The following is a 23571-nucleotide window of genomic DNA, read 5'->3' as shown; positions in this document are numbered from 1 at the left end:
CAACATGGAGACAATGTCCACTGTCTTTTTGGCCAAGGGTCAAAAGGTTATACAGCTAAGATATTTGTATAAATATTTGTAGTCTGACAGGGGCAATAGTTATGAGGTATGGTAGTTCACAAATTTTTTTTTATTTTATTTTATACACTTTATTAATCCCCGAGGGGAAATTATGCACCACCTTGGTTTACCTTTATATCATGTTGTCTGATGTATCGATTTTGCTTAACATGTAAGTACTTGGCAATGTAAATCCCTCACTAATAAACATTTTTGCTGCTCTTGAAATGCTGTTTTCCATTTTACAAATAACTACCACCTCTTGAAAATCACCTTTTCTGTTTTTTTTGGTGAGTCACTGTGACCAAATTGTTCGTCCCGTGGAAGTATCCTGGAGCAAGGCACCAGGATGTATTCAAACCAAGCAAGCGTGGCTTAAATGTCCAGCTGTGACACATCTTTAAGAAAAAAAAAAAATTGGTTGGGGGGAAAAAAAAAAGTTGAATTGAGATCAGGCATCCTGCGAGGCCGCCTGGTGTTGATAACCGGGGGCCTTGCAAACACACTACATCAAGAGGATTGAAGATGGCGGATGTGTTGAGTGTTCTCCGTCAGTATAACATCCAGAAAAAGGAAATCGTCGCGAAAGGAGATGAAGTTATATTCGGAGAGTTCTCCTGGCCGAAAAACGTCAAGACCAACTACATAATCTGGGGGTAAGTCGGTGTTAAAACTGCGTCTAAATCGCTTCTGCGGGCCCGCAGCTCATCGGTGCCTTGTGCTAGCGGCTCGTTAGCTACGAGATGCTAACTGAACTCCGCTCGTCGATGCTGAGCTTCAAACTTTAAACGCTCTTCGGTGACTTCGTTGTGTCGGAGACCACGTCGCCATTTTGTTGTTGTTGTTGTTGTTGTTGTTTGTGGTAGCCTTCGTGCATGTCGATTCATCTTCGTTTAAACATGCTCGGTATTTATGGAGAAATTGTAAAGCCGAACTTGCAGCGGTGATGTGATGCTAACTTAACGAGCGACGTTGTCACGGAGTCAAGAGATTCACTTGTGTCGTACAACCCGCAGTCACTACCACGAACACCTTACATCACCGTGCTCAAAGCAAACTTTCTGCACACGACGCAGAAAACAAAAGTTGAAGAGTCGACCAGCTCGCAAGGCTGACTGTTGATAGTTCCGTGTTTGTGACGTCAGAATCCGTCTTCCGTTTTTGTTTGATCTTGTAGTTTTAACCGTATCGACGTCATAGTTCACGTTTAACTTAAGTGCTTCTTCTTCTTCTTCTTCTTTTCTTGTTAAATGCTTCCTCTGCCTTCAGCACCGGTAAAGAGGGGCAGCCCAAAGAGTACTACACCTTGGACTCGATCTTGTTCCTGCTCAACAATGTGCACCTGCCGCATCCTTCCTACGTGCGGAGAGCTGCAGTAAGTTTCAACACCTGCTCGAGTCTCTTCGGACGCGAGATCGTTTCCATGTTATGCGCAGCTGCCCTGCGAGTTGTCTCTGATTGTTGTGTGTTGTTTGTAGACGGAAAACATCCCTGTTGTCAGACGACCTGATCGAAAGGGTTTGCTGTCATATCTCAACGGCGATAGCTGTAAGTAGCACCTCGGAGGCCTGTGGCCATCTTACGTTGTGATGCTGTAAACACGTGTTTGTTGTTCCCCTGTGTGTGTGTGTGTGTGTGTGTGTGTGTGTACGATATGTGCATTATTTAGACCATTGTCTAATAAGAAACGTTTCCTTTGTCTATGTGCAGCTACGTCAACGAGCATCGACAGAAGCGCACCTATAGAAATAGGTTTGCAAAGAGCAACGCAAGGTAAGTTCACACCAACTTTATTTACGTGATGTGATGTGGACTGGACGGTGGCGTTTCATTTGTGTAAAGATAGATAAATAATTATTACTTAAACCTAAGATTACCGGTTAGTACTCGGGTTCGTTGCTCCTTTCTACAACTCAAAATGTTTTACGGATGCTTTCTATTGGGTTTGTGCTGTTTGATAGAGAGAAGCTGCTGTAACTGCCGTGTGCATTTTTCATGGTGACTAATACAGTTGTTTTATTTTCTTCTGTTTTGTTTTAGTCAAAAGAGCAGCTGATGAGGTATCTTCTGAAGCGAAAAAGCCAAGGATTGAGGTAAACTGACAGGATGCTTCTTCAGACCAAACGCAAACAAAGTGTTAATGAAGAAGAGAGCAGGGGACTTAGTGATCACATGGTATATTTTATTACCGACATTCATAACAGCTGAGATATTTGGGTCAAATGCATTAAAATAGCATGAGACCAAAGTATTAACAACAATGTATGCAACTGAACCAATTAATTGTAAATGTTAATTTTGTTTTTATTACATTTTATTTAGTAAACATTTTTTTATTTTCACTTGTAAAGCATAATTAGTCTTTTTAATTTAAAGTCAAGGTATATTCCTCCAAAATAATGATAATATAAACAAAACAATTGTTTGCCGTTACAAAACTTAAGTGTCCTTTGAACTGACTAACAAGCTAATCAAGTTCCTCACATGCAAAGCAAACAGAACAGCAGAATAATAGTTAGCCACCTTCAATGTGGTGGAACTCTTAAATTTTCCAAAATAAAATGGAGAACTCCTAAAGTTCATCAACAACAACACTTGCTCAATCCCACTTCTTTTTCTAACTAATTGACAATCGGGGCAGGTGACAAAAAATGTACTATTTCAGCTTTTATTAGTTCAGAACTGACCTGGTAAATCCTACATGCTTGATTCGACAGTGTGTTTTAGTCTGTTGTTGGCTAATATTGTGTTGCTTTCAACTTAAGGATGAGGAACGAGTGCGTCTGGACAAAGAGCGTCTGGCTGCTCGTCTGGAGGGCCACAAAGAGGGCATCGTACAGACTGACCAGATCAGGTATAACGGATCATAGATCAGGGGAATTTATACATGATGAGATCACTATATGAAGTTATGTAAATCAGTCGGTGTGAATTGATCAAGATTAAGTCATATTGTATTACAAATATTTGTCCTTCAGTAGTGAGCTGCTGAAATGATCAAAACTGTCCTCTTTTGCCAGATCGCTGTCCGAGGCCATGTCAGTGGAGAAAATCGCAGCCATCAAAGCCAAGATCATGGCCAAGAAACGTTCGACCATTAAAACAGATCTGGATGACGACATAACCCTGAAGCAGAGGAGCTTTGTGGATGCAGAAGTGGATGTCACCAGGGATATTGTCAGCAGAGAGAGAGTCTGGAGGACCAGGACAACTATTCTCCAGAGCACTGGAAAGGTCAGAGTCCTCTTTCAGCTGGTGACATCCAGTCACAGTGCTTTTCTCTGCAAACACTCTTCATTCTCTCTCCATAAACAAGCATCTTTCTCAAAGTACTGGATCTTTCCTTCAAATACACGTGTGTCAGAGTAGCCTGTGACTTGACCCGTGTCCAATAAGGTTTTCAATATTGGACCTTGGTTTATATTCTGGGTCTTTACATGTTGAAGTCTACAAACAGTATTTTATATCAGGGAAGTGTTGTTTGTCTTGTGTGGGGTCAAAGTGTTGGTTTTGTTGCAATTCTGATCACACACGGCAATAATGTAGTAACTGCTGTTGAATTACTTTTGATTTAGGATGTAAAGGTGTTTTCAGATTGATTCAAATCCATATTTGTTCAGTAGTGGGAGTCGTTACTGCAAAAATTCGCTCGAACGAACAATTACATTACATTTTGTAAACATTGAGAACATTTCTTTGAATTGTATTGCGTTTGTCGTGCTACCAAAAGAAAAGGAAAGGAAAGGAACTTTACCATTTGGAGCTGTACTTGAGCCCCTTTATTGTGCATATTTGAGTTTAGAAGCAACTTCCTTGTTTTACCAAACCGGCTGAACATGGCAAAAGGAACATTTCAAGCACTAGATGGCGCCAAAGCACGATTTCTATTCATGGTTTTCACTGAGCCGCTGATGAACTTGACATGACGACAAGCTCATCTCAAAGCTATGTGTTGATTTGGCTGTGTACTCAAATGTCTCTTCTTTGACCCTTTTAAATAAAATAGCATTATGTGTTATTACAAATATGATAAAGAGCTGTTATGAAACACATTTTTGCTGACAAGAGGCACTTTCAGACCAAACAGTTCATGGGAACTCCACGCGAACTACCTCCCTTCTAGCGCTTTTTTCTTTTTCTGGTCCATCTGCCAATAGAAACGCTGAGTTGACGTAAGCTGACAGGCAGTCGGTGGAACAATGTCTCTTATGCAACAACAACAACAGTCAATTTGCCTGTCTTTTGCTCAATTTTGTTGAGTCAACAGATGTTAGAAGTGTTGTTATATGAGGTACTTATCCACAGTCAGTGTATGTGCCTGCAGTAGATGGGAGTCAACACATCTCTCGTTTGGAGAAGCAGGTAGCTGTACCGACATGAAAGCCAAGCAATGACCTGCTGTGGATGAGGTCAGCAGTAAAATGTATTTTAATCACAATTTAATAATACAAAAAAAAAAAAAAATGCAATATCAGTTCATGTGTAAGTTCTGTTATACCCAAAGTATTTTCAGCGCTTCATCTTGCTGTCTTACAGCCCTTTTTGACAAGGAACTGCACTGTTATATCCATCTATGCACACGTTGAAACACTAGAAAGGCACACAATAATACAAACAAACTGACCGATTGAGGCAGTGGTGGACCAGCAACTCTGTGTTCATTGAGATAAAATGTCAAAGGAGTCTGGTAGCTTTAAAGAGACCGCTATACCTGCTTTAGTTCCCCTGTGGAAGGCGGCGGCAAGATAAAATGGTCTTATGTTGGCAAAGTGTCTATCCTGAAGTAGCCTCTCAAAACTGCTGATTGTCCTCAGCTCCTGCAGGACAGACACACAACAAGGGGGTACTTCCTCTTGCTGCTCTTCATACTTTGAAAAAGTTCCTGTAGTCTCGAAGCACCTAATGTGTTTAGTATTGATGTGTATTTATGATTGTGTGGTCAGAAATCTCAACTTAACTGTTTCTATTGTACCACATTTTATCAATTTGTGTAGTCTGTTCCTCAGACGTAAACTGTTAAATCAATGCAGGAGCAACTGTGACACAGCTGTCACATAGTGACCTTTTTAGACAGACGGTTTCTGAACAAGATGCCAAATTTCTGTTACACTCAGTAGAGCACTTTAGAGCACGTAGTAATTAACACCCCTGTAAATGTGTAATAATTTGATGTTATTTGTCTTTTGCATTAAACCTTTGGCTACATATGTTGTTTATACAAGGCTGCTGAACTCATCATGTACGTATCTGTATTGATTCTCTGCAGAACTTCTCGAAGAACATCTTTGCCATCCTTCAATCAGTGAAAGCCAGAGAAGAAGGACGAGCACCAGAGCAGAGACAAGCACAGAACACTACTCAAGTGGTAAAAATGGCACCCACTTTCTATTTTATTACGTAGTCCTACTTTAAAGCTTATTTAAATTTGACATTTGTTAATGTTGAAATTAAACTCATTGTGTGGTTGAAGAGTAAGTTTACGACACGGCTTCAACTAGCCGCCTGTCACCATTCACACATGAGATTCCCTCGGCAGACGACTGTGTCCAAAGTGGACTTTATGTATTATAATGTATTGACATTGTTAAGGTATTCATTGTTTGTGTTTCATGTTGTTTCCAGGACCCGTCCCTAAGAAACAAGCAGCCTGTCCCAGCTGCCTACAACAGATACGATCAGGAGCGATTCAAGGGAAAAGAAGGTGAGTTTCATTTACGCTTCTAAAGCTAATTTTAGTACAAAGAACAGTACATAGTTACCTGTACATTGGTCTATGGGTCATTGATACCCCATGACAGTTCCTGCTTCAACTCCCTGCATCAGTAAACATCTATAAATGCACACAGAGATTATTGTTTTGGTCGACCATTCAGCCCTTCCACTGGATCACAGGGGCACTTATTTAAAAGTAACACGTTTGATTTCCCGTCTTGGTACTACAAAGACGTGCTCCTTTATAGTCTCACATGGTTTCGAAGCAGACTGTGTGCTTCGCCACAAACCCTGCAGCTGCTGATTGGAGCAATACTTAGACAATTACAATCTTCAGTGTTAGAAAAACCGTGAGGCTGTAAACTCATTTTTTTTTTAGGGAATAAAATCAAGCAAAAGAAACTTTGTTTTACATAATATCAAACTATTATCTTCAAGCATAGATTACCTGCAGCTGTCTTTGCAGCATGGCCCCACTATGGTGTATTAGGAACAAAAATACAGCCATGTGTGGTTTATCGCTTTGCTGCATGTGTAGATTATTCGTCACACAGACTTTTTTATATCCTCTCACCTCATTTCTCCATTGAAATCATATGTTGTGTCAGCTGCACAAACCTGAATAGATAAGGGTGCATTTTGCAAACTTTCCTTGCATGAGAATTTTGTGTGCTGATAAGAATTGAAAGGTGTCAAAATGTTACATAATATTTATCTCTTTAGAAAATAGGCCTTTACGTTCTGCCAGTATTCTGCAACTCAGTGGGTTTTTGGTTTTTTTCTTAGAAACGGAGGGTTTCAAGATCGATACCATGGGCACCTACCACGGCATGACCCTGAAGTCCGTGACGGTAAGAATAAAACTCTGCTGATAGCGTAAGAGCTCAGAGAAGTGACTAACCCCACCCTCAATGTCACACATTTACCAAGAATGTCTGGTTTGGAAGCAGAAAAAAGTTTGATGTAATTCGTGATCAGTCGCCGTTCACATACTCTGTTTTTCAAGTAGTTCAAAAGGGCCATTTAAAAATACCAAGTTTTAAATGTTAAACCGTCTCTTAAAAATAAATTTCTGCTGGTCGTTCTGATTATGTTTTACTGTTTCGAACTGAATCAGCATAAACTAAAGACAGGAAATTGGGTCACATTACTTAAGTTCTCATGTACTTTTTAATAATGCAAATCTGCAGCAATCTCTTGCTGCTGACTTTACATTGAAACTAAATCTCCTTTAACAGATTACTTCATTAATTGTTCTTTACACATGGAAATTTTTATTTGTGCTGTGCCCTGCCTACTCTAGTTTTATAAAACACATACAGTCGATCTAATTATTACAAAGAAAGGATCTTCTGCACCACATTGAATCGCAGCTCCTTCTTTCATAAAATAGAACTGTGTACATAAACTCTCCAGTGCTTTGACTCAGACATAGAAACAGTTTTCAACTCTTCTTGTACAAAAAAAATGGGCAAATACCCTCAAACACATCATCAAATTTACACAACATTTACTCCCGAGTTTCTATTGAGCTCGCACACAGATCAAATGTGGATTACTCCCTTGATATTGAGTGAGGATGAGAATGTGCTGAGATATGAATCATTATTTGTATCGAACAAGGTCTTTGTGCGTGTAGCTGTAGCTTTAGTTTAAGTTACTGAGCAGGTTTCTCTCCGTTCATTCTGTTTGAGTGCATCCTGGCCGTTCTCTCTTTGAACGTGTTGATGCAGGCGTTGTGTTTGTTGCTCTGAAGGTGATGCCAGTATTTAAGCAGTTCGTTGGGGTGAAACCCGTGCGACGTTATCAGATGGCTGTACTTGCAGCTCGAGTAAGACACGCGCCAGTGGTTGAACAGGAACTCGTTGGGTGGAGGCGTGGGCTCGATCCGGAGCTTGGCCAGGCATATTCCCACGTACACGTCCTCCAGATGCAGGTGTTGGATACTTAGAGATGCTAGATAGATTTTCCCCGCTACGTCTCCGGAGAAGACGTAACCGGTCCCAGAGCAGAAGGTGGGATACTTTTCACTTGGGTACAGCTCTGGAGGCATGTACCACTTGCTGTTCTTATTCCGGTTGGGTGCAAAGCCTCTCATGTTATTTCCTGTGAAGTAGTTCTTCTTGGGCTTCAGTTCTGGCCTGAGCAGCTTGTAAATGAGGTACTCCGTGTTGACGAACATGTCGCTATCAGTCTTCATGACGTAGCTGGCCTGCGGGCAGTGCATCGCGACCCAGTTCATTCCCATCAACGTCTTTATGGTCAGGTTTTTGTAGGAATCCAGAAAGTCCTGCTGAATGATATCGTGATGCCTCCGGCTCTCCGCCTGTAGCATCTTTTGTTGCAGCAGCCCCAGCTCTCCTTCTTTCTTCCCCAGCAGAAAGAGCCGAATCAGTCCCAGAGCTGGGGCGACGCTCTCGTTCCCCCACGTCTGCCGTATGGCGTTCCTTGCCTCCACTTGCCGCGCCTCGGTGGCAATCAGCAACACTAGAAATAGAGCCGGTCTGTTCTCTGCACATTTGTCTGGTTCATTGATGATATAAGGGAAAGGTCCATGGGTTATCGTACCACTGAGGTGTCCTTCTTCAATTTGGCTCGTGTTCGCTGCCACAGTGTTCCCAAAAGTTGGGGAGAAAACATCGGGCTTCTCGTGGGAGCTGATGTTGGCGTCGGCCTTGAAAGTCGGCTGAGGAACAATCACAAACCTCCACGCTGAATGTTGAGCACTCGTGTTTAATTTGGCTTTGGTGGTGTGAAGTCCCCCGCCGCTGTACACCACAGGATGGCCTCTCCACCACGGCATACCGGTGAGCCTGGGCAGCCACACCTGGTGGACCAGGAAGATCAGTACGCCCAGCAGGGACAGGAGGTACAGAAGTTTGGCTGTGTGTGTGCAGCAGTGGCGTCGTCTCCACTGCATGATTCACTCGGGCCGTTGTCACAGTTGAGGCCAATCGTCAGCAGCTTCTGACCAGGTATTGATCGCTGGAGATGAAGTGAAGAGTATGTCTTGAGTCACTTAAGGGTCTTTGGCCCTGTGTTAATATCTTCGTTCCACATATGTAAATCACTCTGTTGACGTCCAGGTATCACCTAAGAGACAGAGGACAGGACGGTATATAGTTGAGCAGTAAGACAGACGCAGCATCTCACAGCAGTCCCAATAATGCTGCTGCAATCAATATTTTTATATTGACATTAAAAAGAGAATTACAGCCAAACTCTTTCAGCTTATTGTTCTGGTTTTACTGTTTGGGTTCAGTCTGACCAGTTTGATCAACCCTCCTGTTATTTTGTTTTATTGTAGTTTGATGTATACATTTTATATTGCACATTTAATGCAGTGATAAAGCTTGAATATTGACATAAAATCCTTTTTGCACTGTTCTCATGTTGCTCTACAGATTAATAATGTCCATAAAATCCTTGTTGTAGCAAAGCAGTTCGATATCAAGTCTTGTTACAAACTATCAACTAAGAAACCTCATAACAGCTGTTGTTTCCGCAGCAAGATAATGTAGAAGCAAAAAAAAAAAAAAACCGTGGATGCTTCTCTTTTCCATCTTTTTTTTGTTTTGTTTTTTTACAGAAAATTTGGTGTAAGACATGCAATCTTCTGGCATTCGTGAAAGAAATCTCTTCTGTCGCACAGTATGTTTTGCTTTCTCAGTTTTCGACTCCTTTGCACCCTGAAGTGGAGTTTGTTCCTTGTTTTTTTTACTGAACTAAACACCACCCTCTCAAAGGACTGCAACGAGACAAAGAGCGGTCTGTTTGAACTGAAAATACTTATGTTGGCTCTCATTGTTCATCTCATGTTGACATTCATCAGAGGAGAGTTAAACAGGTGTTTCCTTTTAAATAAATAAAATAAAAAAGGCACACCCTTCACATCCTGCCGGGTAGACATTAAAACGAATGACTGATGTGCGTCTGCCTTTTGAAGCCCTCGCAACATAAACTCACCCATTTGAATCCAAGTGCTCGTCTCCCGCTGGTATCCGTCATTCCCAGGCGTGATGAATTACAGTCTTCACACGCTGACCGCCCTCTTGCTCTCTGCTCCTTTCGGCGCTCTCGGCCAAATCACAGTCAGACTCAAGTCCTCTTCATTTCCTCTGCAGCGTGTGACAAATCCTCCCTCTCTTCGGGCGTTACTCGGAAACCAAAATTTTTTTATTTTTTTTTTACCACCGAGAGATGTGTTCCCGGCATGCACAAGTGCGCCTGTGTGTGTGTGCGTGCGTATGCAGAACATGTGTCAGAGCTCCCGTGTTGCAGTCGCTCCATCTGCCTTGGCGCATCGTCCCCAGAGGGTCTAACGCTGCTCCGCTGCTGCTGCTGCTGCTTCCTCCTCCGGCCAAAGGGTGAGGAGAGACGGTAGCTGACAGTTAGCTGCAGACCCGGGTCCTTTCGCCGTCCTCGTCGTCATACTGAGTGTATCAAAGCACCAGTGGGTCGCTGGGTTTCGTATCTGAATGATGCACGAGCTTCACATCTCTCAGCTCTTCTTCCAATTTCCGTGCCCGGTTCCTCTCTCGTCTTCCTCTGTGATGCACATGCTCGCATGTTAACTTCCCTCCCTCCAGTGAGCAGCTCTTCCCTTTTTCTTTTTTCCTTTTTTTTTTTAGTTGTTTTGGTTTCCCTGTTCTCACCCCTGCTCGGTCGACAGCCTCTCGAGCTCCGCTCGGCTCGGTCGACGTGTTGTCTGCGAGAGGGCCGCAGGGGTGAAAGCAGCGGGGGAGGAGGAAGATGATCGTGAGGTAGCGCTGCGAGCAGCGTGTTGCCTACTGAAAGGCAGCTCCGGGCTTGGTGGCATCACGCCTTCCCACCACGTCACGCCGCCTCTGCTGCTGTTGCTGCCTGCTCTGTTAAAGGGGAGGAGGGGCTGGGCTACTGACCTATTTGTATTCACACCCACTCTCCAGAAAGAGGAATAATGTATTATCTCAATTTGGCATGCTGTGAGGTAAGAGGAGGGGGGGAGAGGAGCTTTTGTGTTTTCACTTCCACAAGTCTCAGAGGGGTCCTGATTGTTTAATCTGATTGAAAGATTGCAGTGCAAAACTGCAAAAGTCTTTTAATGTGTCTCAGTTTGGCCTCCTATTTTGGATAATGATTGTAACGCTGTTAATTTAAAACAATGTTTCCGCTGTGCTCATTCAGCTGTTGGTCTGCAGCGCCCGAATTTTCCTATTCAGCCATTGTCTTTTTTAATTCAACCACAATATGTCTGTTCCTGGGAGGGCAGGAGAAGAGGGGCCCTTGTTTTTTTTGAATGTATTCACAATACTTGTACTCAAGCTAGGAAGTGTGAGTTCACAATGCGGGCAGGATCAGAACAAAATAGAGACTATTTTAAAACGCTTACTGACCTCGTTTTAGTTTGAAAACGCCACCGTTTCAGTCTGAACGGGGCAAGACGGAGACTTTTAAATACAATTTATATAGTATCCCTGGTTTGTCATGTCTCAATCATGTGACCCTTTTCAGAAGAAAAGTAACGACATCATCCGTGACTACCAGAGGTTAATTCCTCATGGACAACGAATTACATGCATTGCTGACCTTGTTGTCTCTGCTCACGGCTGTTACACGGTTAAATTCTTTACATTTGAACACTACCACGTACACGTGCAGAGGACAAGTTACTATGCGAGCAATTTGCAACAATTCCTGCGTCCAGCAGAGTAGCATCCTCATTGAATGACAAGAGAGCACTCCGGACAACTTCTTTGAATTCAGTCATCATCTGAAAAGTTTATAAGGCCAGAACTTGTCTACATTGACATCTACACCGAGTACAGCGCATAAAGGGAAAGATCTCGTCGTCAAGTTCTACCAAACACGCAGCATACCGCGATGCTTTGGAGCAATAGGCTGTGCATACATCGAAATCAAATTGCCCCAAAGTAAATCCGCTGGCTACGTTAACAGGAAGGGGAAACATTCTTTGAACGTACAAAGCGTTGTTTGACTACACGCACTGTTTCATGGAGGCTGCCGTCAAATTCCACGCGTTGTCAGGCGTGTTGGTGTGGATGGAAAATGGCTCTAAAAACGGTGCTAAAAACGCTCCTGTGGACAGAGATCATAAACGTATTAGTGTGGATGTAGCCCGAGAGAGATCCAGTGAAAACGAGCAGTAGCTAATGTCTGACTTGTCAGGCCCGTGGCTCAATCTGTGGGTTGTTTTTGCCAGATCGGGGATTATGACACCGTACATCACAATATTGTCATGATACGCACCTTTCATACACCGACGCATCCCAAAGGGCCTCACAGAACAACAGGAAAGAAGCTTGAAAATACAATAAAAACAGGGAGGAAATTTTAAAACGATATAACGAATAGAAACCAAACGAACAATAAAACAACAAAACAATAGTGCCCCAATTAAAAGCCAAGGTCCACTAATAGTTAACAATGCACTGTATATAATGAATTTATACTGCTTTAAAAGTGCAGCTGTTATCCTCAGCATTAAAACAGCTGGTTTCTGAATGCTCGGTGGTTTTAACATCAGGATTGCTTGGACACTCGGTGCTGGATTAAGCAGACAGGATGTGGGTGACTACTGGCTCCTTCTGAGGAAGTTTAATCGCTAAGATGCAAGAAGACCGTGAAAATTAAACCCATAAAATATTCACACACTGTTCATAATTTCTACTGATAAAACATGCATTTGGCTAATTTATTCCAAAAGGCCCCTCGAGCACAATAATAGAAGCTGCACGTGGATTTCTTCCATGCGCAACAGTTTCATCACGAGAGCTTCACAAATGTTTGTGAACGAACGATCACACAAAACCGTAAATATGATCTTTTAATTACCCCTGTAAAATATCATAACGACCCCGTTGTGTTTTTTATTCCCCTTTCAAAAACACACCAAAGGATGTTGACTGTAATCAATTAGCTATACCAGGAGAATTGGTGAAAATTGTGTATCACATGACTTTTTAAATGTTATAGAGAGGAATTTTTTTTTTAAATATAATTCATGTTGATTACATAAGGACAAACTGACATGTTGTACACTTTAGAATTCAAGCTTATGCAGATTAAATGGTAAACGCAAGAGAGACTTTTATTATTATTTTCATCAGAAACTGGAAACTTCTGCTTTCTCTCTGATGGCGTTAGCTTGCGGTCTTTCAAAAGAAGTGATGTTTTGCAAGACTGCAGCAACCAGTTTCTCAATGCCTGTTGATTTCACCGGAACAAGAGCAATAAGTCAGCCGCGGAGTCTTTTGCCAACGGCACAGCAGCTTTTGCGGCTCTCATTTTTCTCTTCTTCTCTGTAAAAGTTTTGAATCGATTAGTCCAGAGATTCTCAACCTTTTTTTTTTATTTTATTAAATCCAGCATGCAAGCAAAGAGTTCACTCGCTGGCATGTGGGCTGATGTTTTTACTGCTAATAGACGGAGGCTCGACGCTGAGCTTTATCGCCAACCCAGCGTGCACCGATCAGAAGTCGCAAGCCCAGGTGTTGAAAATCTCTGGATTTGAAGCTTTTTGGGAGAAAATGAATCCAACAGCCTTTGATAAGATTTTGATTATTTTCTGTCATTCATGGAACAAAAGGAAATGGAATGTCTTTAGGGTCGGACAACAATAGAAATACAAAAGATTCTTACAACTACAGTCAATTTTTATGGTCAGTTTTTATTAACTTCTGACAAGTTATGGACCAAACAATAAATGAATACATACAAAATGTTGCAGATTAGTGGATTTAAAAAAATATATTTAATGTTAATTGCTTCCTGAAAATCAACACGCAAACTGTTGAAATTCTTACCTAAAGTGAGCCAATTCAATTTAAATTCAATATTCCAATTCAACATGTTGGAGAAATAGTTTCATGTTTTAACAACCGGCATTTTCTGAAGGATTTGATGTTTCTGCCGCTCAGACAGATCTGCTGGATTCATCTGGAGAAATCCTGTACCAATAAATGATATACTCCACGTTTGGTTCAAGACTATCCTGAGTCTATTGTTTGATTCTAGAGAACCTAAGAGAGATGATGTCGCTAGCAGACGTGAATTTTGCCCCTTGCACATAAACACCATGAGTACAGTTTTAAATTCGATCTCCATCAAAACAGAGCACATATTTTTTTCCTGTCGAGCCAGTTTCATAAACAAATGTCTGTATTCTTGTAACATTTGCGATGTCTTCAGGACACAGTTCTCACTGTACGTTAATCGGAGGAGCTACTCTTGTGTCGTTTTGATGAAAGAATTTGTTTTGCCCCAAACTGTTTTTCAATCCTGTTTAAACCATCTGAGAAATCAGACGGTTTGGAGCTCCAGCCTGTGGGAATGTCACTGCATGATGGATTACTGCTCGACTGTGACCCCCTAGTGTGGCCCCCTGTAAAGCACCCGCCTCCTCTAACACACACACACACACACACACACACACACACACACACACACACACACACACACACATTCTTTTTTCTCTAAGGGACTCAGTAGCGAGCTATCAACCAGCAATCAGCAGAGCTGATAAAGGAAAATAGAGCTCTTGCTGTTTTCCCATAACTTGTAGTCTTCATTTTCTTCTCCGACTGTACTCGACTCTTATGAGTAGTGTGTTAGGATTTTGGATTCGCATTCACACCAATACAAATAGCGGAAATTAACAACAAAACAAAAAAAAAATAGCTTTTCCGATGTTGTTGCAACCGTTTCATTTAACTTCTTTTTTTTTTTTTTCTTCGATTATGTTTTCGGTTCATGGATGTGACCTTGGGGTGTTTCTGTTATTTTCCAGGAAGGAGCATCTGCTCGGAAGGCCCAGACCCCAGCGCTGCAGCCTGTCCCTCGTCCAGGTTAGTGTTGAAGGCAAAATATTCATGTCTAACCATGCTAACCATGTTCAGTTGTTTAACAGTTTTTCATGTCCTGCATTGAGTGGACATGCTTTTATTTTGTAAAAGAAAGAGTCAATGGGAAGAATTTTTGTGCAAAATTGTTTTGTTTTTTGTTTTTTTTATAAAAATGTATTGATAGCATCCTATAAGGTATCTTCAGTAACTACTGAGTGCCGACGAGAGTCCGAACACTGAACCAAGGATAAACTTAAGAAAAGCCAGAAAAAATAAATCGCAGTTCAGATGAGACTTTTTGGAACAACAGGCGAGTCTGAAAGTTGGCGTTTAGGAGTCTTTGAAAAGACCAAGATAGTGAAAGACGTTTAGAAATGAACACTTGTATTTCTGATTCGGTTTTCATTGGTCGATATTACTGGATAGTACAGGCAGACTGTAGTTTTGCTTAAATGCAACAAAAGATGCACAAATCTAACAAACTCTTCTGACAGAATTACAGCTAATGTCATCAGAATAAATCTTAAACCTGCAGTGCTAAACTTTAGCCTTTGTCTCCATCTCCAAAAAATGTCCCCTCGGGGATTAATAAAGTATATACCTACCTACCTACCTACCTACCATCTTCTACCAGTGACGGTAAAAAACACTCGCCGCGCTAATGTTGCAGGCTTCGCCAGAGGCCGCTCCATCGCCACTGTTGCTGCAGTAAAATGGTGGTCAAACCGTTTTGAGCATTTGTGATGCGCCATAAAATGCCTCGTCTCACAATCAGAATTTGATCTGTTAACATTTAGAAAGTCTTGAAGAGCTGAATGATTGAATTATTTTATCCTCATTCATGAATCTGTCAAGTGTTTCAACTCGTTTGACAAGGGATTGATTGTAACAGACATTCATATCTATGTAATAGTCCTGCGCTGTCGCTTTTAATGTTAAACGTGTGAGAACATTCAACGACGGGAATGAAAACCAAGAACATTCACGGCACTGTAATATGCAGCTTTCTCCAGATACCCATCTTTACCTGGATTAGTCTTAAGAAGACGGGGTTTTGTGTTGACATGACTCAAAAATCGGATTACTGTACAGCACGTAACACAACTTTTTTTTTATTTTATTTTTTTTATGTGCTAATTTTCTTGCATTGTTCACTCCTACGCCGTTATCTTTTTCATGCTTTCCAAATCAGATTTGATGAGCAGGGAAAATCCCTCCACTCCATTTAAAGTTTAAAAAAAAAAAAAAAAAAACTGCAGCAAAGCAGCTGGAGCTGTTCTTTTTTTTTCCCCCTACATTTCTCTGGGCTCATAATACATCTCTGTTTACACTCCCTACCTGTCCTCGTCCTCTGTAACTCTGACCTGACTGACATGAGGCTGCTTCTCCAAGTGTCTCGGCCCGATGTGTTGCGGCTTTTTGGGTCTTTTTTTTGTTGTTGTTTTTTTTGTTCCCTCTGAACGCTTCCTGTCGGCAAATCGTGCGCGGCTCTCGGCTTGTGTCAGTCATTTGGACACCATCGCCATCCCTCCCACTCGCAGTTTCTACGGAGACAATGAAAGGCGAAAACACTGCATTACCTACCGACCAGTCAGTCACGCTCCGCATCGACAACATCCCAGCTTTGTGTCGTACGACGGCATGTCCGCACATTGGTAGCGGCTATAAAATGTCCACGTAGAATTAGATACGGTGCGGGTGGTGTAATTAACTGGCGGTGTAACTGTTCAAGAGGAAGGGGTGGGGGTGGGGGGGGGGGAACTTACAAAGCTCGTCCTGTCTGTTACTTTTGGCTCCTTGACCCAGCAATACTACTTTCACTTTCACTCATCCACAGAAAAATATTACAAGGAATGTACAAGTAATGACCAGGCCGCAGTTTCTGTGATACTTACTGTCATGGCATATTGACACGTGACTAAACCAAGGAAATATGCACATGATTTATGGACGAGGCCGCATCAGTGAATGGACGTCTGTCTGGACAGAAGAATCACACGTCTGTTTCAGTCTCCGAACAACACCCGACCCAAGATGCTCCCACAGCTTTTTCCTCCTTCTTTTTTTTTTTTTTTTAATGTGACAGAACATCAAAGCAGCATCAGTGTGTGACACATTTGTCCTTCAGCAGCAATATCGACTTGTAGAGGAGCTCAACTTCATAGACAAAGAGGATAATAGGCTAAAGAGAAGAATGCACAGGTTCATGTTTTGCACATCAAACAAACTATTTGCAGCCTCCAACGCAGCCAGAGGCCCCACATCACTATTTCACATGTGAAGTAAATACTTTTATTTATTTAATTTTTTTAAATTATTTATTTAAGTGTTCCTAATGAGACTTTTGCTTTAAATGATTTTTGAGCAATCATTCAGTTTTACGTCCAGTTGCTTCAGAAACTTAGTGTTCAACAGAACAATTCAGTCCAACATTGTAGAGCTGCAACAAATAATCGATTGATTGAATACTTAATTAAAAGAAAACTAATTGCCAATCATTTTAATAGTCATTTTGGATCATTTCTGTTATGTAAAAATACAAAAATCCTTTGATTCCAACTTCTTATTGTGCATATTTTCTGATTACTTTAGTTTATCCGTGATAATAAACTGAATATTTGGTTGAAGGCTGCTGGTCGGGCCAGAGAGACGTGTTAAGCTGCGCTTTGGACTTTAGGAAACACTGGTTGACATTTGTCATTATTTTCCAACATTTTAAAGACTACACAACTAATCAATAAATCAAGAAAATAATCATTAATTGCAGCTGTACAATCCTATTAATATTAACGTGAATAGATGTTGGGAAAATACATTTCTTTAATTTCACTGAGGATAAGTGTTTTGTTTTTTGTCTCTTAGGGAGCATTTAATATTGTAATCCTCTTTGTATTAATCCATAAATGTATTTTTCTTGTCTTTTTTTTTTTTTTTTTTTTCTAGTTTCACAAGCCAGACCACCACCGAATCAGAAGAAAGGTACATCACTTTTAGTCAGTGTTTTTGGCGTTGATATGAAATACAACATACCGTACACAATGTTATGTCATGTGAATTTAAAGAACCTACGTATGTCTTAGTCCTGACTTCCTGTTCTGTGATTAGGGCCTTTACTTGACTGTCTATCTGACTCTTAATCTGTTTCTAAGACCTTTTATTGTGACTTCGTCTGCAGGATCCAGGACACCCATCATCATCATTCCTGCCGCCACCACATCGCTCATCACAATGCTCAATGCGAAGGATCTCCTGCAGGATCTGAAGTACATATACATCCTTACTGCCCTTCTAGAAAGCAATGAGTCACCTTCTTTTCTTTTTTCTTTTTGAAATGTGGTCACTGTTACTCTTTCATGAACCGAAGGCCTTTTTTTTTTTTTTTTTATTATCATTAAATTTGCAATTCGCTTCTTTTATTCATATATTGATTTAGTAGTGCTCCATGAGAAGCTGTGGAAATATACAGCAGCCAGGAGAAGAGGAATAAAAAAGCAAGGCAGGCTGAAGCAAGGCTGTCTTTAGTGGCTGCTGAGGCTGCGGGACCGGAAACTCAGCCAATTCTAATAGAGAAGGACAGAGCTGCTAACCTTGGCCTTCCACACAGTAATACACAATAATACACCGTGGATGTGGTAATCATGGATGGGATGGTTTTTTTGTTTTTGTTTGCATTATCTGTAGAAACACAAAATCTTGTAGTATGAAACGCCACTGGCCTTGTATTTAATGCTGTTTTACTACTGTCGATAGTCATCCAGTTAGCTCGACATGCAGCTTCCAGAAGAGCAGTCGAACATCCAGTCCCTGTAATTTTGCTCTTTCAGCTTTGGACAGTGTAAAAAAAAAAAAAAAAAGAATTCACAAATTATTTTTTTTTACAGCAGAGAGATTCAGTCTTTCTACAGTCCGATACACACTTCATCATGTGGAGAAACCCAAAGCTGGACAGACCAGCTGTGCCTCTCCAGTTGCTAGAGTACGATTGGACAATGACTTTTCGGGTCGAGGGGGTTTAATGGTCCATTAAGACTAGTGTTTGCACTTATGTAAAAATGTGTGACAACAACAACAAAAAAATGTGAGTGAGTGAAAAGTAGAAACTCAAAATAAATGGAAATGAAAGGGACTAAGGTTTGTTTGGACCGTACCAGGTTTTTGACATCAGAAGATAAGAAGAAGCAGGGCATCCCACGCGACAATGAGGTTCTGCTTCAGAGGCGCAAGGACCAGATCCAGCCCGGCGGCGCAACGCTGAGCGTCACCGTGCCGTACCGTGTCATCGATCAGCCGCTCAAACTGGCTCCACAGGACTGGTGAGCATCTCTTTACTATTTGCTTCGAGTTTGATTGACATTTCCCCACCACACACACACACACACACACGAAACCTTCTGTGGAGCAGCAAGCAAACGTTTCTCAGTCGGGTTCATGTGAAAATGAATTTTTACTGTCGGATGAAATATTCTCTGTAGTCTGGTCAGAAAAGGTTTGATCCTCAACAGAAACCGTTTCAACCTAAAACTGCATCTCCGAGGACGAACAGTTTGAACAGTTTGAACAGTTTGAACAGTACACGTTGGCTGCTGAGTCACACCATGAAACGGCCACCAGTCAGACCGCTCCTCGGGCGGTTCAAATGTTCACGCCAACATCTGAGTCATTGGACAGATATGATTCAGAATGATGCATGCAGCCTGTGCTCGAAGCACAGCTGCCGTCTCCGAGTACATTTCCCAATACGAGTTATAATCTCACTGGTACAAAATACTGGCCTCTTTGTAGTCGTTTTATTCAGTTCAGAATTTGAAGATGTTTTCTGAGCAGTTTCTTTTCTCTTTTTTTTTATTTTCTCTTGGTTGTTTTTCCAATTACGTTTCCACATCGGCTACAAGGGACAAGTCTTTACATCCTCCTCGTGTCCAACGCTTCATTTTCACCTCACAGTATTAGAAAAGTGATCTGTTAACACTCGATGCACGAACTACACTTTACACAATTCTATAAGTTTACAGAAGCACAGCGCAAAGAAAAGCGCATGATTTCACATTTGATTATGCGACATTGGCAGCGCATCAAAGCAGCTCCGTTAGTAAATTGTTAGTAAACTGTTTGTCCCCCGCAGGGATCGAGTCGTGGCCGTGTTCGTGCAGGGTCCTGCCTGGCAGTTCAAAGGCTGGCCGTGGCTGCTGCCTGACGGATCTCCTGTCGACATTTTCGCCAAAAGTGAGTGATCCGGACGGTGAAGTAAATTATGGATCAGTATGAGCGCCCTTATAGCAAGTCGCCAGATCGTGGTCGCTAATGTTCACCAAATGCAAGCGTATTTGAATGGTTTGTAAAGGTCGACCTGATGTAGTTACGCCCTGTAATAACTGCGCGAATGTCTTGTCTTCCACTCGTTTAAAGTCGCATTGAGATTAGAAGGAAGCGCTTGAACAGGATTTTAAAAACTCGGTGCCTTTCGTGAACATAAAGGAGGCTGAATCAAACATGTTTACCGACAGTGAAGACGGACGTTTTGGTTGCTCGTGGTTAGTCGCTCTCTGACTGATGAAAGCAGAGCTGAAACTGAGTTGGTGTGGGGGTTTTTTTTGTGGTTTTTTTAAGCAAACTTGAAAACAAATGTTCTCAAACCGCCAATTTATATCAAACTGAATATCATATACAGTGAACCCTCGTTTATCGCGGGGGTTACGTTCCAAATAGAGACCGTGATAGGTGAAATCCGTGAAGTAGTAACCTTTATTTTTTTTACAATTATTATACAATGAAATACTCCATAATACATTGAAACCAAAGAACAAAACCTTTTTACAGGCCCAAGCATTTGTTTAACAAATAAAAGTACTGTATAAATGTTTTTTTTTACAAATAACTACTGTACTGTAAAATAATAATTTTAATCATCAATACGAACTGAAGGCTTCAAATTGCTGAGATCGGCACCGCCCCACTGCGACCCGAGTCATTGGATTAGAACGGGAGGAAATGAAAAATGATTATGAAAACAAATACAAAGTACAGTAGGACAAATAGTGACTCGTGTATTTCACTGCTCTTCTGACTGAGCCGCTGCATCCTGACTCCGCTCTGCAGCGGTTCTTTCTTCTAAAGCCGGCGGTGCAGGTGTGGTTTTTCGAGAGAAGAACATAGTTATCGGTAGTTGTTGTCGCTCTTTTTTCTTCTGGGCAAAAAGATTCTTATAAACCGACACGCCACCATCGATTATTTATAATTTGGCAAGCTGTTTTACGTACGTGTACATATTAAACCGCAACGTTATTGACAAACAGGTAGAGAAGAAGCGGAGAGACTGTTCAGCCAATCAGAATGCAGAACACAATGCACGATGCAAATCCGTGAAGCAGCGAGACCGTGAAAGGTGAACCGCGTTATAGCGAGGGTTCACTGTATATATATATATATATATATATATATATATATATATATATATATATCCTACAGCAGTAGCAGAGTGGTAACAGGATGCTTAGTTAGAATCTACCGAGAACTTGAGGAATTCAGGGAACATCTAGTCATCTGCACTAAACAACCAAATCTAAAGGGAACGTCACTATTGTGTTATAAATGATAAATCGGCAAAAATTAGGGAGAACGTTTTTTTTGTTTTTGTTTTTTTGTCTCTGGTGAAAATATACAAGGGGCCAGTAATACTCTGACCTTCTGGCCAAGTGAGGAAAAATGTTGCATTGAACCCTGTGCACGTTTCCACCTCCAGTTCGAGCCTTTCATTTGAAGTACGATGAGGCAAAGACGGACCCCAACGTGCAGAAGTGGGATGTGACCGTCCTGGAGCTGAGCCGCCACAGACGCCACCTCGACCGGCCCGTCTTTCTGCGCTTCTGGGAAACCCTTGACAGGTATTTCTTGTGAATATACCCATCTTTTGTTTGTTTGTCCTCTGTGCACATTATTCTTCTTTAGATGTACACAAGTGATCCCACCGTTTTTGGGCCCAACTCACCTTTCCTCTCTTCTCCTTCATCAGATACATGGTGAAACACAAATCTCACCTCAGGTTCTGAGCACCAATCGCAGCGTCCATCTCCGAAATTCCCACAAATGAATTCTTCAGCCTCCCAGCTCTGCTCGGTCCGCCTTTTGTCATCCCGCCCTCCAACCTGATCGCCTTTTTGGCTGGAGGAGGAAGAGGGGAAAGGAGGAGCAGATCACCCAGTGGACTTCCTCCTAACGCAATGTGCTGGATTTGTTTCTCTGGACATCAGAGCGGAGATTTAGGGGATTTTCTTTTTTTTTTTTTTGTGTTCTTGTTGTAATTGTTTTCTAATGTTTTCATGTAGTTAAACAGAAAAACCAAAATATGTTTTATATGAAAAGGCAACATACTGTGGAAACAATTTAAATAAGATATTCAGCACCATAAAGAGTTTGTCAGTGGTAAAGAGGAAAGTTGTGGTTTCAGCTCGGAGCCGTTTCGATTTGAGGGAAACGTGAAATTCACTCAAACAAAGCGGCCACTGAGTTCGAGGGAAGAGACGTCTCTACACTTTGTTTATTTCGGGGTGTTTGTGGTCTGAATGTACATATATGATAAAAGCCTGTGAGAGACAAAGCTCTTAGAGCAGAGAGGAAGATGCAGGTAAGTGTTTTGTTAATACGTTAGAAACCTTCTCTGCTCCGGTTCAGTAAAACGGTCTCAGTCAAGCAGCCAGTTCCTAGTTCAGTTCGACGGATCAGCACAACTCTCGGTCATGCAATGACCTCGTTAAGGTCTTCTTTTTCTTCTTTGTTGGTATTGTGCTAGACGAGAGAAATGATGGAAAGTGTTGCTTTTAAGTCACCTGAAAATAAACAATAAAGCCTGTGAGAAACGATCACCTTTGTGCTGCCTGTTGTTGGAGGTTGGTGTTCTTGTTTATTAACGTTTTCCTCTCCGTAGCTCGGTGTAAGTGTTTTCACCAGGACAGCGCTTTCCCTCATTTAAGTGACAGGAAACAAGTCTGGATTACCAACAGGGCCACAAGGGCACCAAAAAGTCTCGGCTTTACTGTGTCAAGTGCTCTTGAGCCATTTGGCTACTTTTAAATTTAAATGCATTTTATTTACACTGCAAAATCTCTTTTGAACATGGCTCTGATACACTTAAAAAGAACAACCACATTAAAATATCAAAGACGTGTTAAAACAAAAATCAAACGCATTAAAATATGACTGTCAAGGAAATATGAGAACAAAACAAAAAAAATTGTACAGCTAGGAGACCTACTTATGTACTTTACACTTGCAGTCAATATAGGATAATGGGAAATGGTCTCCTTGGTGGTCTCAAAGCACAACCGCCCTAAATTAGCAATGCTAAAATATCAAATATTTGTACAATATACAAGGAAGAACATAGCAAGAGGATGGTTTAAGGTCACTGTAACCTGCACTCACTGTGAGCTTTAATCAAAAAGGCAAGTTTTAAGCTTTTATCTTGAAAGCAGAGAGCGCATCTGCCTCCCGAAGCCAAACTAGCAGCTGCTTCCCCCGGAGAGGAGCCCGATATCTAAAGGATCTGCCCGTCAGTCTGCTGGAAACTCTCAGAACCGTAACTGAGCCTGCACTCGGAGAGCGAAGCGTTCTGTCGGGACGATAAGGGGCCGAGAGGTCTTGAATATAACATGGGGCCTGGTTATGGAGAGCTTTGTGTGTCAGGAGCAGAATTTTAAGTTTTTAATTTAACAGGAAGCCTTTGTAGGGAAGTTGAAACGGGAGAAATATGCTCTCTCTTGCCAAATCCCATCAGCGCTCCGGCAGCAGCATTCAGAATCAGTTGAAGGCTTTGCAGAGAGCCGCTGGGACATCTTAACAACCGAGTCCCACTAGTCTTAACCTGGAAGTAACAAATGTGTGGATTCATTTGCATCACTAAATGTCTCCATCATTATTGCATAATGTTGACGACCTGTCTTCTGTCAAAATCCAATTCTAA

At 41.6% G+C, this 23571-nt stretch overlaps 2 protein-coding genes across 2 annotated transcripts; one reads left to right on the top strand and one right to left on the bottom strand.

The window, feature by feature from the left end:
• Positions 1–547: 547 nt before the first annotated feature.
• On the top strand, positions 548–22471 carry cdc73 (cell division cycle 73, Paf1/RNA polymerase II complex component, homolog (S. cerevisiae)). Its single transcript, XM_069719494.1, has 17 exons — positions 548–716; positions 1330–1435; positions 1539–1608; positions 1771–1833; positions 2101–2153; positions 2826–2914; positions 3081–3294; positions 5327–5425; positions 5683–5761; positions 6559–6623; positions 14561–14618; positions 17559–17594; positions 17791–17878; positions 18767–18928; positions 19738–19838; positions 21355–21496; positions 21625–22471. Exons 1-17 carry the CDS (start codon positions 586–588, stop codon positions 21659–21661), a joined length of 1593 nt encoding a protein of 530 aa, XP_069575595.1. The 5' UTR covers positions 548–585; the 3' UTR covers positions 21662–22471.
• LOC138633328 (beta-1,3-galactosyltransferase 2-like) lies at positions 6540–9952 on the bottom strand. Its single transcript, XM_069719495.1, has 2 exons — positions 9739–9952; positions 6540–8865 (listed from the first exon to the last, which is right to left on the bottom strand). The coding sequence occupies exon 2, from the start codon at positions 8690–8692 to the stop codon at positions 7430–7432; it is 1263 nt and encodes a 420-aa protein (XP_069575596.1). The 5' UTR covers positions 8693–8865; positions 9739–9952; the 3' UTR covers positions 6540–7429.
• Positions 22472–23571: the final 1100 nt, after the last annotated feature.

The sequence above is a fragment of the Brachyistius frenatus genome, unplaced genomic scaffold (assembly GCF_029030835.1).
Source record: "Brachyistius frenatus isolate BFR_SWC_R1_liver_20210118 unplaced genomic scaffold, ASM2903083v1 Contig_215, whole genome shotgun sequence".
NCBI classification, from domain to species: Eukaryota; Metazoa; Chordata; class Actinopteri; family Embiotocidae; genus Brachyistius; species Brachyistius frenatus.
Note: the sequence above shows the minus strand (reverse complement) of the source record. Positions and strands in the feature narration are given on the sequence as shown.